At 38.8% G+C, this 20,005-nt stretch overlaps 1 protein-coding gene across 12 annotated transcripts in view; it reads left to right on the top strand.

Moving 5' to 3' along the window:
• The window catches only part of ATXN2 (ataxin 2), a 112,227-nt gene that overhangs the window by 44,569 nt on the left and 47,653 nt on the right, over positions 1–20,005 (top strand). For 7 of the 12 annotated variants that reach the window (XM_064272212.1, XM_064272211.1, XM_064272209.1 and 4 more), the window contains exons 6-10: positions 10,524–10,538; positions 13,404–13,528; positions 15,897–15,988; positions 16,479–16,676; positions 18,192–18,370. In XM_064272212.1, coding sequence (XP_064128282.1) covers positions 10,524–10,538; positions 13,404–13,528; positions 15,897–15,988; positions 16,479–16,676; positions 18,192–18,370 — 609 coding nt within the window. Of the gene's footprint in view, positions 1–10,523; positions 10,539–13,403; positions 13,529–15,896; positions 15,989–16,478; positions 16,724–18,191; positions 18,371–20,005 lie in introns of those variants that run through there. The other 5 variants (XM_064272207.1, XM_064272208.1, XM_064272213.1 and 2 more) reach the window with 2 other exon arrangements.

The following is a 20,005-nucleotide window of genomic DNA, read 5'->3' as shown; positions in this document are numbered from 1 at the left end:
TAAGCAGTGCAATCTTTATTTCCATTATTTCTATATGACTAAGCGCACCGTAACTAGATCCTAAAAGTGATTTTAGTCCATAATAAAATCTGATTTACGTAATTTTTCTTTTAAAGGAATTGCAGGAATTTGAGACTTGTAGCCTTGAACTTGTTCTAATTTTACCATTTGGTTGTCATTTAAAACCAGAAGAAATGACTAAAGCCGTAAACTATCAGTACAGTTCAGTTTCTGAGACAGATAGGCACTATTTCTAAGGAAGCCTATGTTTTAATACTAGCTTTGAACAAGGCAGTGTGCAAAGACGTTATTTAGATAGCTTTATTTCAGGTTAATATAAACCAGCTAGTATGTATGTAGGGCTAAGATCACTGTTTGGATGTATAATATCAGTCAAGCAAGCATTTATTGATTTGCATGCATGATAGTGTGCTTGAGAAGTAGAAGCAGTCCCTGTACTGTGACAATTGTTACTTGAAAGTTGTCAAAATAAGTACGAAGTAGACAAAAGTGGATTTTTGTTTTCCACTCTAAACTTTCTTCCTACTGAAATTTGTATTGTTTTGAATGATCAGAAGATATAATAGGCATCAAGCCCCAAATCCCCAAAACCAGTGATGCTGCTTATATGTAAACATATATGTATAACATAAACATATATGTTAGTCTCTTGAATCACACGCCTTCTGATAAGATTAAAGCAAGACAGCCTAGGATCCTGTCTAGTCAGAAAATGTATCTTTTGTCCTCTTAGGACACACAGTTTTACTAATAAGTAGGATCTGAGCTATTGTAATACTGATACTTCTCTTCATTTCTGAGCCACAAGACTGCATTTTAGAAATAAAAAGATTTCAAGCCCTGAAATACCTCTAGCTTTCAACCAAGTAAATTTTTCTTTTATTTGGAACCACTGTCACCTAGTCTTCATTACCTGGGCTATAGAGAACAGTATTAGTATTTTTTAACACCTGTATCAGCAACAGCAACCCACTGCCGTCGAGTCGATTCCGACTCATAGCAACCCTATAGGACAAAGTAGAACTGCCCCACAGGGTTTCCACGGAGTGCCTGGTGGATTCGAACTGCCAGCCTTTTGGTTAGCAACCACTATGCTACCAGGGTTTCCTTTAACACGTATATTGAAATATAATTCACATGTGTTACGATTCACTGATTTAAATTGTAAAATTCAATTTTTTATTAGTATACAGGTAGTCCACGACTTAGGGTGCAGTTCTGTTTCTACCACTTCGCATAAGTCGATCCTGAAGTAAATTGAATACCTTTTTTTTTAGTATTTTTTTAGTTGGAAACCCTGGTGGCATAGTGGCTAAGTGCTATGGCTGCTAACCGAATGGTCGGCAGTTCAAGTCTGCCAGGCGCTCCGTGGAAAACCTGTAGGGTCGCTATGAGTCAGAAACGACTCGATAGTACTATTTTTTTTTTTTTTTTTTTTAGTTTTCATTATTATTGCCTTTTATTATCAGTACCTTTATAAATCCAATCTTTGAACGAACATCTGGGAGTGAACATTTGAGGATGATAACATCAGCAACACTGTATGTAGTACATATTACTAACAATAAAATGTACCAAAGAAAAAAAAAACACTTGCATAAGTGACTTCAATATGTCATAAGTTGGGAACTACCTATGTTCACAGAATTGTGCAGCTGTCACCTTAATCAATTTAGAACATTCTCATCACCTTTTTTTTTTTTTTCATCACCTTAAAAAGAAACCCCATTTTCCTCCCAAACTTTCCTGCCCTAGGCAATCACTAATTTCCTTTCTGTCTCTATAGATTTGCCTATTCTAGACAGTTCATATAAATGGACTCATAAAATATGTGGTTTTTTGTGCTTGGCTTCTTTCACTCAGCATAATGTTTTCAAGATTTCGTCCATGTTGTACCATGTATTAGAACTTCATCCTTTTTTTATTAATGAGTAATACTTCATTGTAAGGGTATACAGCAGTCTATCCATTTATTAGTTGATAGGCTCTTTTTTTTTTCCTTCACTTTTTGTTATTAAGAACACTGCTGTGAACATTCATGTACAAGTTTTTGTAAGGATATATGTTTTCAGTTATCTTGAGTGGAACCCTGGAAGTAGAATTGCTAGTGCATATTGGAGAAACCTGCCAGACCGTTTTCTCAAGTGGCTGCATCGTTACACGATGCTCTCAGCAATGTGTGAGGGTTCCATTTTTTCCATATCTTCACCAATACCTGTTATTCTCTCTCTCTCTCTGATTATAGTTTAAAAAAAAAAAAAGATTTTTCTTTTTTTTAGTGGGTGGGTGTGAATTGGTATCTCATTGTGAGTTTTGATTTGCATTTCCCTAATGACTTCTGATGTTGAGCATCTTTTCATGTGCTTTTTGGACGTTTGTATAGCTTTCTTAGAGAAGTGTCTATTCAGATCTTTTGCCCATTTTTTAATTGGGTTTTCTTTTTGAGTTGAAGAGTTTTTTTTTGATATATCCTGGATATCGCATTCTGTGAATTATCTTACCATTTTCTTGATGATACCCTTGATTCACAAAAGGTTTTAATTTTGTTCAAGTCTCATTTATCTTTTTTTTTGGTCGCTTGCGCCTGCCTAATCCAAGGTTACAAAGATTTATACCTCTGCTTTCTTCTAAGATTTTTATAGTATTAGCCCTTATACTTAGGTCTATGATCCATTTTTAGTTAATGTTTGCATATAAAATGAGATGGGGGGTCCAACATTCTTTTGCTTGTGGTTATCCAGTTGGCCCAGTACCGTTTGTTAAAGAGACTGTTCTTTACCCCATTGAATTGTCTTGGCATCCATGTTGAAAATCATTTGACCATTAATAGGAAGATTTTTTTCTGTACTCTCAGTTCTGTTTCATTCATCTATATGTCTGTCCTTATACTAGTACCACACCATTTTGATTTCTGTAAGTTTTGAATTCACAAAGTATTAGTCCTCAGCCTGTGGTTTTTTTTTTTCAAGATTGTTCTTGGCTATTTTGGGTTCCTTGCATTTCCATGTGAATTTCAGGATTATATTGTCAATTTCTGCAAAACAGAAGCTGGGATTTTGGTAAGAATTGTGTTGAATCCGTTGATCAATTTGGAGAGTTTCACCTTTTTAACAGGAGTCACTAGGTAGCACTTGGTTGCTAACCAAGAGGTTGGCAGTTTGAATCTACCCAGAGGTGCCATGGGAGAAAGGCCTGGGAGTCTATTTCTGTGAAAAATCAGCCACGGGAAGCTCCATATGGAGCATAGTTCTGCCCTGACACACACGTGGTCACCATGAGTCAGAATTGACGCCATAGTAACTTTTTTTTTTTTTTAACTGTCTGTCATAGGTTGAGGGTCCCCCACCCCCCAAAAAAAATTTGTTTCAATTTGGTTAGTCCATGATTCCCAGTATTGTGTGATTGTCCACCATTTTTGTCATCTGATGTGACTTTTCCTATGTATTGTAAATGTTTTGTAGTTTTCAGTGTACAAATATTACTCTTCTTTAGTTAACTTTATTCCTACGTATTTTATTCTTTTTGGTGCTGTTGTAAATTTTCCTAATTTCATTTCCACATTACAGTAGAAATAATTTTTTGCACCCTTTACAGCCAACTAATAGAAATCTTTATTTTGACTCTCTTTTTTTAGAGTAGGCGCTAGACTTAGAGCCCTGTTCTTTGAGTGTCTGTTCTGCCCACTTGTAGCTGGTTTATTAGTTTTCCACTGATACCCAGTACTCTTTATGCATGTCTGTTTTGTAAGATTCTTCTCTGTAATTTCCAACAGAACTTGTAATTCATTATATTTGGAGGTCAGATTTTTTGTTGTGTTCCCATGTAATTTCAAAGTAATATATTTTATGACACTTCCTCTGGAGCAGAAACTCCTATTCCTTTGAAGCAAATGATAAAGTAGAATGGCTGTTATACTATAAGATTAGAACCATAAAGTACCTGTTATAGGATGGTTCTAGAAAGGCTAGGCTTAGCTGTATTTGTTCTTTCAGTCTCTGTTAGTGCACTTCCAGAAAGACTCGGATCTTTTTCATCAGGTGCTTGAAGAAAAAATTATGTAAGGATTCTTTTGACTTAAGTTTGGGAAGAAAGTTGTTGTTTTATTCCTTTTACTTTGTAGAGTTTTGCTTGCTGATGTCCTATCCACATTTTTATCTTCCTCACTGTTCCCATTGGTGGATTGTATCTGTACATTGCTGTGACTTTCTAACGAGCTTTTCTTCTAGATTCCATCACTTCTGGTCATTCTGGACAGATAGATCTTGGGATGAGGAAATTCTTAAGCATTGCTTTTACTATATTATCATCCCATCTCTTGCTCAAAAACCTTCAGTAGTAGCCACTCTTACTTACAGAATGGATTTGGGATGTTGGCATTCAGGGCCCTTCCCAGCAGAGCTTCTCTTTATCACCTTTATATAGTTCATCCTTCCCCAGTAGTGATGCCATGTTCAGCATGCTAGGCATTCCTGTCACCATCTGCTAGACATTCCTGTCTCCATCTCTGACCTGGCTTATCTTGCTCCTGGATTTTACTCTCCACCTGAAATATCTCCCTCCCTCCATTGGAATTTTAGTCACTTTTTAAAGACCAAGCTCAAATCTCCGCTCTTTAGACCTACCCTGCTCACTGTGATCTCTCATCTGTTTTTATTGCCTATACCGATGGCCATTAAAGTACACCTTTTATTTTGGGCACAGAACAGTTCACTGTTTTGGTGTGTGTGGTAAAAAAATATATATATAGCAAAACATTTTCTATTTCAGCATTGTTTACGTGTACGATTCAGTGACATTAATTACGTTCATCACATCGTGCAACCATTACCACTATCCATTTCCAAGTTTTTCCATCGCCCTTAGTCATGCCCCCTTTTTTTTTTAGTAGTGAAATCTCGTGCTGAATCCCAGTTAAAAGCAGGGCAGTGGTGGTGGCGGAGGGTTGTGGGAAGGCCCTGGATCCCTACTAGTTCCGCTTTCCCTCTGCCTGCTGAGGAAACTGTAGGGTTTCATGAAGCACAGTTGGAGAACAGTGGTTTGTCTCATTCACTGAACACTCAGTCAGCTTTACAAAGCTGTGTGTGGTATCTTTTGTCATTATGTTTGCTCTCCCCCAATGCATTATAATTTTCTGGAGTTTAGAAGTCACATTTATATAACTAGAGATGTGTCCCTGTTGCAGACAGTAGGACCTCAACATATATTTGTCCTTCAATTGATTTTTTATCTTAGGTGTTTTTGCATTCACTAGACCCAGGGAGATATGTTTGGCTAGAGTCTTGCTTTTGATTTCTAGTTTTTTTTTTCCATTACATAGATATCTTGCCATAGACGATGATTTGAGTAGTAATTACTACTCAATTCTGAGGCACTCAAGAAAGCAGTTATTCCTAGCCAAATCTAAAAACTGCTTTTGTAGATATCCAAGGCATATTTTTCTGACAGGCATATGCTTCCAGTAGGCATTTTGACACCCTTTTGAAACATGAAAAACAAAATCTTAAGTGTTAGCGTTGAAAATAAGACCCAAATGATTCTTGTAGAAATAAGAAAAGTTAAGTGAAGTATTAAAGCATGCACACAGGCAGTCTGAAGGCTTTTTACAGTAAATAACTTGTCCCGCCTGTCGTCTGGATTAGAAATGCACACATACTTGAATTAATACCTAGGTATATGATGTGTTTGTGAGAAATAGTATGAAACCTATTTGACGTTGATTCAGTTTGAGCTCGTAGGATTATAAGGTACTTTATCTTTGAGATCCACTTATTTTTATGCTAGTCAGGGTAGAAACAACCTCCTTTCTACAATTTTCTTGTTCAAATGTCCCAGAGGTCATTCTTCCCCATTTGGAAAAAAAGACATCCTTTTCTATTGAGGTACGAAGTTATTTAAAAATTTGCCCTGAACTTAGGAATTCAGGTGGTTGGCCTTTTGTTCTTAATTTTATTGTGGAAGCTTATTGGGCTTGCCCTGCCAAATGTTGTTAGGGGTCTCATTGCCTTGGCCACTCCTGTGTTCTCCTTTGGAGCCCTGGTGGCGCAGAGGTTAAGAGCTTGGCTGCTAACCAAAGGATCAGCAGTTCGAATCTACTAGCCGCTCCTTGGAAACCCTGTGTTGCAGTTCTACTCTGTCCTATAGGGTCACTATCGTATGTCTCCATCTACTGGAAGTTCACATTTTTTGCCGCTAGTTTTTTTTTTTTTTAAACACGACTTTTAAAGACTGTGGTTTGGTCAAGGGTTTCAGCTTCTGGGAGAAGAAGAGATTACAAACAAGGAAGGCTCTGTTGCCTGTTTGGGAGGTATATATGCTGCAGAGATAGATCCTGGTTCCCTGTCCATGTTGTACCATGTGTGAGCCTGGATTACCTGTGTTAGGTTTTGTTATGTTAAGTAAAATTTTTTTTTTTTTGAGAAAATCTATGCAGCAAAATGTACACCAGTTGTACAATTTCTGGATGTATAATTCAGTAACATTGATTACATTTTTCAAGTTATGCAATTATTCTCATCCTCCTTTGCTGAGTTGTTCCTTCTCCATTAACATAAACTCACTGCCCCCTAAGGTTGCTATCTAACCTTTCGAGTTGCTATTGTCAGTTTGATTCCATATAGATAGTTCTTTAAAAGAGCACAATTCTCAAGGCTCAACTCTTGTTTGGCTTAAAGAAGACTTAAGATGTTAGACAATCGTTAAACCTTTAAGTGAAACTCAAGGCGGTAGTTTCAGGGGTCATCCAGCCTCAGTGGCTCCAGAAAGCCTGGATTTCATGAGAATTTGAATTCTGTTCCATGTTTTACCCCCTTTTTATCAGTGTTCTTCTGTAGAATTCTTTGATCAAAACATTCAGTAATGGTAGCCTGGCACTATCCCATTCTTTTCATAAACATTGGTTTTAATACTTTAGCCCTTTCTGATTAATTCTCTCCTAAAAAGTGTCCAGTCAAATGAAAAACTTGGGAACTAACTTACGAATTCAACCTCAAAGACTAGAATTTTGTTGTTATCTGTTACCTGTGTGGTTGTCTCAAATAAACCGACTGTGACATTGCAAACATTCAATAATTTTGCTGGATAGGCGAGGAATTATAACTAGTGAGAATTAATTTTTGAGGACTAAGGTGCAAGCCATGGTATTTTCAATTGCTTTATATGCATGGAAATCTGGACAATTAATAAGACTGAAGAAGAATTGATGCCTTTGGATTATGGTGTTGGCGAAGAATGTTGAATATACCACGGACTGCCAGAACAAACAGATCTGTCTTGGAAGAGGTACAGCCAGAATGCTCCTTAGAAGCAAAGATGGTGAGACTTCATCTCAGGTACTTTGGATGTGTTATCAGGAGACACCAGTCCCTGGAGAAGGACATCATGCTTAGAAAAGCAGAGGATCAGTGAAAAAGAGAAAGACCCTCAACGAGATGAATTGACACAGTGGCTGCAACAATGGACTCAAGCATAACAACGGTTGTGAGGATGGCACAGAACCAGGCAGTGTTTCGTTCTCTTGTACATAGAGTCTCTATGAGTCAGAACCAACTCGATGGCACCTAACAGCATGACAGTTGTGGGTTGTGGTCATTCAAAATGGACAGTGTCCACTGCTACATTTTTAAATAGGAGAGTGCTATTGATGGGTGTTTTTTTGTAATGCAACTTTAGATTTCTTGGTATTTCGAAGAGAGGTGTGTATACCTTTGGAATGCATTCAAGTTTCGTATAGCTTTGTGGCCAGGACCCTGATAATTTCAAATATTAGCTTGCAAATGGTAAATGTTCCAAACTTTTATTTTTAAATTGGTCCTTTGGAACAGAACACTGTTGCTGTAGAAGCTGAGCCTTCTAAAGCTCTGCTGCCTCAAAATCTTTCATCTCCATCCCATTTTAGCATCCTGCTTTCATGGCTTTGTCATCACTCAGGACTGCTGCTCTTCAGAATACCCTTCAAGTCTACTCTGACCATAGGCTTCTTACCCTTCACTCTGCCACCCCCTTCTCTCTTGCCCCTCATAGGGTTCTCTGACCCTTGGCTCTTCCCTGGCCTTCCATTTTCAAACTCCTCTCTGTCCACTCCTCTAGCCAGCCCTGCTGGGTGTGGTTGGGGGTAAGTCCCGTTACAGTGCTGGCTAGTTACGAATGTGGGGCTTCCAGCTCTTTCTGCACCTTCAGGAGAGCTAAGCGGATCTTTTTTTTTCACCTCCTTTTCCAGCCTTAATGACCACCCTCCAGTCACTTATTCTGTCTACTTCATTTTGTTTATTCACAGCAGGTTGCCCTTCTGGCTTGTTAGAGCATTTACAATGGGTCCTTAACCTGGCTTCATGGATTCCCAAAGAATTCATGGAGGAGAATCAGGGCATCAGTGAACTTGGATGGGAAAAAAAGTTCACATCTTTATTTTTACTAACTTTTGACTGAAATTTAGCATTTCTTTCTATTACAAATGTAGGCAACAAACCACTAGTAGTAGCAGGACCTGTGACTTCAGCACTTGTAGAACTCATAGCACTTTTACCATTTTGATACATATCCTTGAAATTACAGTAATTATTAGACCTGCTACTAGTCCTATAGGATCACTATGAGTCGGAATCGACTCGACAGCACTGGGTTTGGGTTTGGCTGGACATTACTTAATGTATTTCTAAAGAATTTAACTGTATTTCATTTTAATTGGCCTCCTTTGATTTTTATGGAACAGTTCTGCCGTGTCCTGTAGAGTCGCTGTGAGTCGGAATTGACTCGACAGCAATGGGTTTGGTTTTTGGTTTATATTTTATGTATTTAAAAACATTTTCCCCCAAATCCCAAGAGTCCACAGATCAATAAAGGGTTAAGAATCCTTCCACTAGAAGCCCCCCTCCTGCCTGAGGATAACTTGTGCCCTTGGTTTTGCTTCTGTCCACGTGCCCTGGGCCCTTACTGTGTTCATTATCCCCGTCTTGTTTCTTTTTGCTGCTCTTGAATTTTAGCTGTATAATAAAACATACGGTATATGCTTGTATATAAATTCAGGTAGTACCAAAAGCTAAAAAAACCTATTGCCATTAAGTCAATTCCAACTCATAGCAACCCTGTAGGACAGAGTAGAACTGCCCCATAGGGTTTCCAAGGAGCAGCTGGTGGATTCAAACTGCTGACCTTTTGGTTAGCAGCCGTAGCGCTGAACCATTTTACCACCAGGGCTTGAAAAAGGTATTAATCTCCCTTCTAATCCCTCTTCCCACTTCCGTGGGGAAGCCTATGGACTAATGTAAAATTCAGAAAAATTTTATGTACATTTGTAATGCCACTCTGGTCTATGGTAGAGCCTTCTTTTCCCCTACTTAATTCCCACTTGTGTTCTTGAAGGTATAGATCAGCTGTCACTTCTAAAGCCATAGCCTCTTGTTTCTCACAACTGTGTCCATAATTATATCTCAGCACTCATCATAATAGATTCCAGAAGGTTTGCTTCCTGTCCTGAACTACCCGCCTTCACCCTGGAACTCCTACAGAAAAAGGCAGGGATTGTGTCTAAGTCAGATACGAATCCCCAGCTCAGCTGAGCTCAGTGACCAGCACAGAGTAGGGACTCAGTAAATGCTGAAAAATGAATGTCTAAGTTTCTTTCCAGGTTGACCCCACTGTGACTGATGTTTACACCATATAGGTTGGTCCACGGTGAGATCCACCATATTACTGATGATGTGTGATGAGAAAATGCTGTAAAAAAATAGTTGGAAAAAAATGCCATAATAATTGACCTATCAGAAGAACCATGTAATTAAAACAGATTTTCTTATTTGTCTCAAATTTCATTTTTTGAGGAAAAAGTGTATTGAATTATTTTGTGTATTTATCAAGTGGGCAGCTGAGGACTTTGGTGAGACTTTGCTGGGAGCACGTTCAGGGGTTTCTGATGTTAATTTGATGTAAATGATTTTTAAAATTTTGTCCCATTATGTCAATTTTCATAGTTTTTATAAATTTATATTTACATTATATATTATACCTGTATAATATATGAGTTTACTGTATTGTACGTTTGTATTGTACTATTAATTATAGTATGTCACTAGCATTTTACTTTTTCACTGCCATTCTGGCCCTTTAAAAAAATTCTAAGACGAGTCTGGATTAATAAACAGTAAGAGAAGAAAGGTTGGGGAGCAGACTACGTGGTCTGTTTGTTGCCTGTGGAGTGAGAGAAAAATGACACAATGGTTAAGCGGGTTTTTTCCTATATGCCACCAGGTGGCACCATCAGCCCAGAACGACTGGGTTTCTGCGCAGAATCAGAAGGAAGGGAAGGTTTTGGGAGCCAGCTGTAGGGGTAATGTAGGGGGGTGGGGCTAGCATATGGGTGTGGGTGAGGGAGAGATAATCTTTATGCATTTTTTTCTCTCTAGAGATTTTTGTAAATTAGGTGTTTATAAAGCAGAAAATGAAGCACATGAAAAATATCATTTCATCTGATAATTTTTCTTTTTCTTTTTTTCTTTCTATACCTATAGTCCCTTCAGAAACAGGTAATACTTTTTAATAGTCACTTTGTATTTCTGCATCTTGCTCTTATAATGCTTTTGTTTCTTACCATAGATATTGTAAGATTAATACACCTTGATGTATGTACGGCATTGTAAACATTTGCATGCAGATTCCCACAAATGCAGTTAGAGTGTAGCCAATGGGAATTTTCTGAACTTTACAACATGGTACTATTTGTCTAATACCCCAGCAGTGGTGTTTTAAACGTCTAAACATGGGTGTTAATAAAATAGGTGACTTGTTCAGAATTTATAATACTGGGTACTGGTAATAGTGGAGAATGAGACACCCAGCTCTTGCTTCTTCTAGGTAATAATACACTCTGGCTGAGAACAACCAGGATGACACAATGAGGTCTTACAAACAAAGCCACTGTGCAGGGTTTTCCCAGCATCCTGATCCCATAGCCTCACTTTGTGCTGACTCTCCACTTCTGTATATTTTTCTCTACACCCTGGAATCATCTTTAAAGAGGGACTTTAACTTGGGGGAATTTTTCAAATCAAGGAATATCATTCCTTTTACATTTTCCTTTCTCATTTCTGCCTCAAAAGAAAATTATAATGCTTAATTAATTCCTTCATAAGGTAGGTATTGTAAACAGAAGATTTAAAGTAAATATGTAGTATTGAAAAACACGAGCTACTTAACAATGGCCTCTTAACACAAACTAAATTGTGGTCAGCAGAGTAAAGCCTGGTTCTGTGAAGTTTTAGAAATATTTTCTTTTCCACATTGGCTCCAGTTTACTCGTTGCCTTCAAGTCAATTCGGACTCATAGCAACTCTATAGGACAGAGTAGAACTGCCCCGTAGGGTTTCCAAGGAGCAGCTGGTGGATTTGAACTGCCGACTGTTTGGTTAGCAGCCAAGTTCTTAACCACTGTGCTACCAGGGCCCCCTTTTTTGATTTTGTATAGAATAATGCTGGTACCAGCATCTTTAAGGTATTTCTCTTGTACATTTTGACCCTTAATTTAAGCACAGCTTGGTTCAGTCCCTAGTTCTTCCTAAATGCTCTTAAATACACGCATATATACACAAATACTCTGCAATGTGAAAAAGTCTGTTTATGTGGTTCTCTAGCTGCTTTGAGCTTTAACTTCTTGAATAAAAAGATTGCTGTCTTTAGTGCTGAGTTTCTAAGTAAATGCTTTATTTATTTAAATGTATGCTTTTCCAAAACAGTATGGTTAAAACATTAACAAGATCTTAAATATAAGTTTTTATCAACAGTTGCTGAAACTTAAGATGATCCAGGGTAGGGCTGACTCAGGTGAATGTCAAATGAGGCTAGGTTTTTAGGGCCAGCGGCTCCCAGCTGAAGATGGGGTGTTAGCAAGACAACATCTATCCCTTGGAACCTCTCAGAGCTTTTTCAAAATGCAGGCATGTTTCGTGCCTGCTCCACCACACCCCCAATTGAGGCCTACTGCTCTGGGAATCCCCCACAGCGTGCTCTTAGAATTGCTAGCTATAGGAGCAGCGCTGGCTAGGGCTGGCAGCTAATTAATGCTCTCATTCTCCAGAACACACACACACACACACACACACACACGCACACACACACGCGCACACACACGCGCACACATACACACACACGCGCCCCCACACACACCCCTGTTGTGGGATCAGAGGAGGTAAGAGCTAGCTAGGCTTGGAGTGCCGTGATTGAATTTGCTATGTCGAATCTCTTACTTTGACGTCACTTTGCCCACTAGGGAGACAGTGACCATTAATAGAAGCAGTGCCAAATCAAAACTTCCTCTGGAGTTCTCTTTTGAAGGAAACTGTGTTGTTAGGCTGTAGACGGTTTCCTTCCTGCCCTTGGTGGCAGCTTGCATTAAGAATGAGGGCACAATGGCTGGGGGCCAGTACTCATTAGAGCCAGATCAGCAGAAGAGTGGCTCCCCAGTCTTGTGCTAGGAGCTGCCCTGGCGGTCCAGCCATTTAAATGCAAGCCTATATCTACAAAGCCTGTTCTCACACTGTCATTGCTTCTCACACTGTCATTGCCCGAGCAGAACTTTATTTAGCTGATTCCCAACTCCCAAATAGAGAATATTTCCTTTGCTGGACAGCAGCTTTGAGATACAGCGATAGTTGCCATCAGCTAAACATGCTGATGCCACCTTGCCCTTACATGTCAGGGCTCCTCAGTGACAGCAGTAGGGGAGGAGAGGACACAAATGAGTGAGAAAATGTGGATGGGAAGTCCAGGTAGGCCTCCCACCTGAACTGTCTGGGCTGTGTGATGCACTGCAGGCCAGTACTTTGTAGCAGAGTGGCTGTGGGGAAAGTGGGCTCTGTGAAGGGATGGACCACTTAGAATGGCTTCAGCTACTAATGTTAAGAGTCTGTTAGGACACTGACCGGTGCATATAGACATGGATTTGGAAAGTTAAAAAACAATCTCCATGTGTTTGGCTGCAGGTACTCTGAAGGTATATGTAATCAGTGGGTCCATTAAAAGAGGTCTTGTTTTGGATGGATTGAGAGAAAGTTTCTGGGTCACTTCTGAAACGCACAAAGTAATTATTTTTAATAAAATTTAATGAATTGTGCAAATACATTAAAACTTGTTTCATGTGGCTTAAAATTTTTTCAAAAGAAAATAGCTTTACTGCCAATCCTCTGTGATGTCATTTTCTGAGTTAAGTTGTCTGAGGGTTGTCGGATTAGATGTGGTGACATCTGAAAGCATACTGCTAATGAATGCTGTTCTTACTATTCCAGAAATTGACTTTTGAATTAAGCATACTTATTTGATTGTTGACAATTCCCGAGTGTATTCGTGTAGCCAGTTGTCTGGTTGTATAATCTTTCAGCCAAAACCATCCTTTGCAGATGCGTTTACTGACTCTGCTATCAGTGCTAAAGTGAATGGTGAACACAAAGAGAAAGACCTGGAGCCGTGGGATGCAGGTGAACTCACTACCACTGAGGAACTGGAGTCTTTGGAGAACGATGTAGTAAGTCAAATCTTTGCAATTAGTATCAGAATCAATGGCCAGTGTGGTGCGTATATGGCTTCCTATCTTGTGATTTGTACTTAAGTACTTTTTTTTTTTTTTTTTATTGTTTTAGTAATGTATTTAAAGCAACATTTTTATTGTGTAAGTAGTTACTTCCCTCACCCTCCACAGGCAATAAATTAAGAAAAAGTAGTTATTTTACTTGTAAGGGTTAAGTGGGAGTGCTGTTTGTTCTCCTGGATGCTCATGAATAATTCTTTTTGATTAAAATAAATTGTAATCAGCAATATACAAATTTAAATTGGAAACTGGGAAACTTCGGAAATGCCAGACTCTTTAGCCTTGAATACTCTGCAGAATAGGGAAGCCTAAGGCAAGTGGTGCGTTGAATTGTCTGTTGGCTTTACCTAGAGATAAGGTCAGAGTGGGACATTCTAGGATTCTTGTTGAGGACGTACTCACCTATAAACTCTGCTTTTAAAGCATGGAGACATAAAGCAAAGTCACTTGCCAAAAATGAATGTTTAGATAGCACAATTTGAATTGGATGAAGAGTCTTCCATTGAGGATGACAGAGAAGTTTTTATAACAGATTTGCATTTGATGTTGAAGGCATTGCTTGCCCAGTTATGAAACTGGAAGTCCGTGGCAGCATATCATCATTAACATTCAAACTTGTAAAGAATCGTGCGTACCTAATGCGTTGGTTGTTAACTCTGGCGTCACCTCACCTAGTGGAGGCTGTGGAAGACCAGGCCCTCCTTCTACACTGTTAGTGAGGTACACACATGGATAGCAGCTTTCTGGAAATGTTTACCAAAACTTAAAATGCAGGTGCACTTTGTCCCAGCAGTTCTACCTCTTAAGAATTTATTTTACCCATAACGTATCCATTCTGACTCATAGCAATCACCCCAGTGTATCTATAAGACATGCAAATAGTTATGTATGAGGATTAGTATTTTGACAGCATCGTTTCTAACAGTGAAAAAACTGGAACCATCTAAACGTCCGTCAGTAGGGCATGGGTTAAATATTGTGGTACCTCTATTCATTGAAATACTACATACCTTTAAGAAGAATGATGTGCTGATATGGAAGTATAGCCAAGATAATTGAAAAGCAAGTGGCAAAACAATAAGATCCTACTTGAATTACCCCCCTCCCCCCCAAAAAAGAGAGAGAATGTCTGGAATTATGCCCAAGAAGTTGTTAATAATGGTTATCTATGTTTATTGAGATTGAAAGACTTCACTTTTTACTGAAGGTCTTTCTGTAGAGTTTGGTTTTGAAAATAGAGCATAGATCAAGTACTTTTAAAGCATCCTTAGGTAATTGTGATTTCCTGCCCGTGTGTATTTAGGCCTAAAGAATGGCTTTATTGGCATAATTGTATTACAGTCTTACTGGACTAGCATAGGAGGACCCAAAGTTCAAGCATTAGAATTGAAGTTGCCGTCAGTGTTGCTTGGATGATGCTGTGTCCTGTCTTCTGAGATGGATAACATTATGCACTGTATTTTGTGCCCCTTCCCACTAGTCAGGCTTTCAAAGGGGCGTTGAGACATTAGAGAGATAAATGATTAACCAGACATTAATATTCACCAGTGAAAATTTGTCTGCCTTCTGCCTCTGATTGGTTGATTCTAACAGATTAAAGAATGACATCTAGCTTTTGAGAACGGTAGTTCTCTGTAGTTCGCTCATAGACTATCGAAATGTAGAGCTATTTACACTGAGGTTATGGGTTAAGGCACTGAGGCACAGAGTTGCGGTTGCTGTTCCCACCACTGCTGATGGCAAAACCATGTCTAAGACTCTGCTCCCGTGACTGTGCTCAGTGACGAACCGCTTGCTGTCCCATGCTGCCTTCCTAGCAGGCAGGGGGGTGGCAGGGACCTAGTACCATGGTCCCACCTTGAAATAGCGATGCAATGGTGAAGGCTTTGTGTTCCCCCTTTGTCCTCCCAAAACACTGGTAATATTTATGGGTGTCAAAAAGCACCCCTTGTCACGCACAGACCTGATGATCAGTGGTCTCAGGGGTGGGGGGGAGCTGAGGGGAGGAAGAGAGAACCCTGATCTGAAGGGCCTTATTTTACAAAGTAACTAAAATACTCTAAACTTTTAGTAATAGCCGATCAAATCATTGTTTTGTATAGTTAGTTACCAACTTGTAGGGGCTGGTATTAGATGAAAAGCTTTTCCTTAAAACAGTTTTTAAGGAAATTTTTGCCTATTTTTTAATTTTCTAGATTTTGCTAGTACAGTATGTTAGATATTGTTAGTATAGTATTGATATGTAACTGAATTAAAGAAGACAAATATTTGTCATTTTGAAAAAATGAGCTTCATTTTCTTCTAGTCTAATGGATGGGATCCCAATGATATGTTTCGATATAATGAAGAAAATTATGGTGTAGTGTCTACATATGATAGCAGTTTATCTTCATATACGTAAGTTTAAAAAGTTTGCTTTTATTTTAGTGCATTTGTCTTTGATTTTCATCAGTTTAAATTGTGATGTCGAATAAATGTGTCAGTTGGATTTTAAGTTAAATAATTATGTGAAAGAGTTATTCTGTTACTATGTAGGCTGGTAAATTCTTGTTAAAATAGGGAATAAGTGTAGTTTCCCCATATCCTAACGTTATGCTCTAAATATATTTTTGTTTTGTTTTGAAGTTATAAAAAATATAAACTTGCAGGGGTAGAGGTTATGGGTGAAAGGTCAATTTAACCAGTTTTTGAAAATGTCATACTGCTCCAAGGAAAGGTAACAGAAAAAAATTGAAATCTCGATTAATAAATAAATGAATTGGTTGCCTTAACTCTTACAATTTTAGCAGTGTTCCACATGCTAGACTTTCTTAATGGTTGATTATGACAAATGTATAACTATGGCTATAAAATGTTGACATCGCTTTTTCTTTTCCTCATGTTTCAGGGTGCCCTTAGAAAGGGATAACTCAGAAGAATTTTTAAAACGGGAAGCAAGGGCAAACCAGTTAGCAGAAGAAATTGAATCAAGTGCCCAGTATAAAGCCCGGGTGGCCCTGGAAAATGATGATAGGAGCGAGGAAGAAAAATACACAGCAGTTCAGAGAAATTCCAGTGAACGTGAGGGGCACAACATAAACACTAGGTATTTAAAGGAAATCATGATGCAGTGTTTTGGATACACAACTCAAGGTCTGTGTGAGAAGGTGTATTGTTATATTTCATCTTCCATTAATGTAGCTTAAATAGAGAATGCAAATAGAATTGGTTCAAGATTCTGTTAGAGAAGAGATTATGGTAATCATGGAGAGTACTTTTTGACAGCTCTGTGGAACAAGTGAGTTGGACATAAAATGATGAACAAGCCAAGGCATTAAAGAGCTGGTAGTTAAAGAACCAACAGTCAGGTAGGGGGAACGCATATAATGTGATTACAAGATGATTTGCTAGGTGCGTTTGAAGTTCTAGGGTCATTCAGGTTGAGACGAGCTAACATAGCCTGCGGGATCAGAGAAAGCCTCACAGAGGTGGTAACGATTTGTGATAGGATAGCAAGTCTGTCTGCCACTCAGGAATACAGGAGAGGAGTTTCTTAGGTGATGAAGAGGCATATGCAGAAGCACGGCCATGTGAAAGAACCCTGCCAGCTCCAGAAAAAGGTCGTTGTTTCACATGTCTGAAAACCAGGGTGCATATTGGGGATGCAGTGGTGGCAGCTGGTGCTTGGAACTGGGGCAGTGAGAACAGGTTAGGGCAGATAGTGAAGGTTTTTGTGTGCCATGTTTTTAAAGATGGCACCCTGTAGGCAGGGACAGCATGAAAGAATGCTGGGACATTGAGGACCAGCCGAAGCATGTTAGTTAGTGTATTCAACGAACGGTGCATTGAAATAGTTCAAGCCTGAGGACTTGGTAACCAGCAGGGCCAGGGATGGTGATGGGAAGGTAAGAAGAGCTAGGAATGGCCCTGAGGTTTATTTCACACTGAAGCAGATTGTTGGCCCTAATGATAATGAGATGGGAAACATGGAGCCAGGTTGAGGGGAGAGACAGTTAATCCATATGTGCAGTTCATTGCATTCCAGGGGCTTGTGGGTCTTTCATTCATTTACTCATAAGCAGGTGTTGAAGAACACCTGCTACATGCCTGGTAGAGTAGGATATGCATCCTGTCTTCAAGGAACTGACAGTCCAAGTCTGGTGATTTCAAGTGTTGAATGGGAGATGCTGAGACTGTGGAAGTGATAGTGTGGACTTGGAGTTCATCAGTACTGCTGATACTGAAGCCACAAAAAACAGAGAACAGCCAGAAGGAGAATAGATCTGAGATCTCAAGAGAAATAAAGTTGAGAAAGCCAAGAAAGAAGAAAGTTCCACGGAGACCGTGATTGCTAGAATTGGCCATAGAGAGGCCAGGTAGGGTGAGAATGAGCGAACATCTACTAAACTTTGTGCTTAGGAGGAGAACCTGAGGGAAGGGAAGACCAGCGGCTAGAAATCAGAGGAAAGTAGACGCACGGGTGTGACTGGGAATGAGGCAGTCTGGTTTAGTGTTTAACCTTTTATAACAAACATTTCCTTCTGCCTAAATTACTTTTAGATATGTTTCGTTGGCCTGGTATCTATGGTATAAAATGATTTAGAGGCTCTCTCATTTTCAGGGAAAACAAGTATATTCCTCCTGGACAAAGAAATAGAGAAGTCATATCCTGGGGAAGTGGGAGACAGAATTCACCACGTATGGGCCAGCCGGGATCGGGCACCACGCCATCGAGATCCACCTCTCACACTTCAGATTTCAGCCCGAATGCTGGTTCAGACCAAAGAGTAGTTAATGGAGGCAAGTATTTTGACCAAATTTGTCAGTGTAATCAACCAAATATGTAGTTGTCTAAATGTTTACCACCGTTCACGTAGTTGATTAGCATGGGCACACCTTTGATTTTTGTGGAGTGTTACTTCAGATTTGCTTTTGTGATATCAGATTAGTAGAATGTTGTGTAAGTCAGTGGTATGTACAGTATTTGGCATGAAGAGATAGTCCTGTACTAAGATAAAGTGCTAAATTTAACCCAAAGACACACACTTGGCCAAAGAACAGTCCACGTATAAAGAAATTGGAAACTTTGGGTAGGTTCTCAATTTTAAAAGCTCTAGATTAGATAATAAAAATATTTAGACATCATTTATATGGAAAATCCTAACCTGTGTGAAGCGCTCAATGTTTCATATAGATTCATTTTCATTAACTGTTAATATATTTATATTCTGCTTACTTGAGGAAAGGATTTGAGGTAACTTGCAATAGAAGACCTGACCAAGAGTCATGTGAAGAAGGAGAGAGAAAGGAGCTTAACAAAATAAAAACAACTCTTAGTCTAAGAGTACATATTGCACTTTAGCAATTTAAGTAAAAGAAACATATATCTCTAGTACAGAGATAGAAATTCTAGGTTGAATATAGCTCATAGATTTCTTTAAATTACAAGTCAGGGGTATTGGATGGCAGTACCGTGGATAGTATGAAATACGGTAATAACAGTCAAAGGTATATTACTAACTTACAGAAAAAAGCGGGCATTCAGTTTTAGGTACTTAAATTTGGAAAGTTTAGAGAAAAGTAGAGAACGCTAAGTTTCCAATTTCATTTGTTTTCATTGAGGCTTTTCTCCAGAATTCCTCTCCAAATAAACACTCTTGAGTATTTTCTAAATGTAATATTTGGGGATGAAATTTCTTTGCTCACTGAGTAAAGACTTTTAGTTGTTCATGAACAGAATTTTCAAAGTAAAACAGTGGAAGGGGGCTAGGAAATGTATGATACTCAAGTGTGTGGAACTTACGGAGAGGAGACCTGGACTGTTCCCTAAGGTGAAGGTAAGTATCGTGTACTTTGAGATGTTAGCTCTTTGGACCTGTGCATATCCGTCAGTATCCATTTATTTGGTGATGGCTGCTCTGTAGCTGCGTTGTTTCTTAAGCAGTCTCTTAGATGAGTGTGTACCTGTGTATGTTATTCCAAAGGTCCCCTTTCTTTTTCCAGTATAATAAGATTAAGATACGTGTTTTGAAAAGGCAATGAATAGTAACCATTGTCACTCCTGTGACTTTAGAAAATAATATTTTACTTCTCCTTAAATAAGACTTGCTAATGATATTCCACACTGAACCTTAGGTTCAGTGTAAACTAGATGAAAATCACAGATGATTGTAAGGACCGAGCATTTTTACTTGGATATAATAGCCCTTAGTTATTTTCATTATGTTTCAAAAGCTGAAACTAACGTAGTAAATAATCTTACTCCTGCGCTCTGTGATTTATTGTGTGAAATGATCTAGTGTATGTCGTACTCCTTTTAACAGTTGGTTACTGAGAAACAGTTCTAGAAGCAAGATTAATAGGCAAAGTCTTAACTGTCTTCTTCAGTAGTATTTGTAGATCCTAATTAACCCTTTGGGAACGTGTACTCATTTA

This window comes from Loxodonta africana, chromosome 19 (assembly GCF_030014295.1).
Source record: "Loxodonta africana isolate mLoxAfr1 chromosome 19, mLoxAfr1.hap2, whole genome shotgun sequence".
NCBI lineage: Eukaryota > Metazoa > Chordata > Mammalia > Proboscidea > Elephantidae > Loxodonta > Loxodonta africana.
Note: the sequence above shows the minus strand (reverse complement) of the source record. Positions and strands in the feature narration are given on the sequence as shown.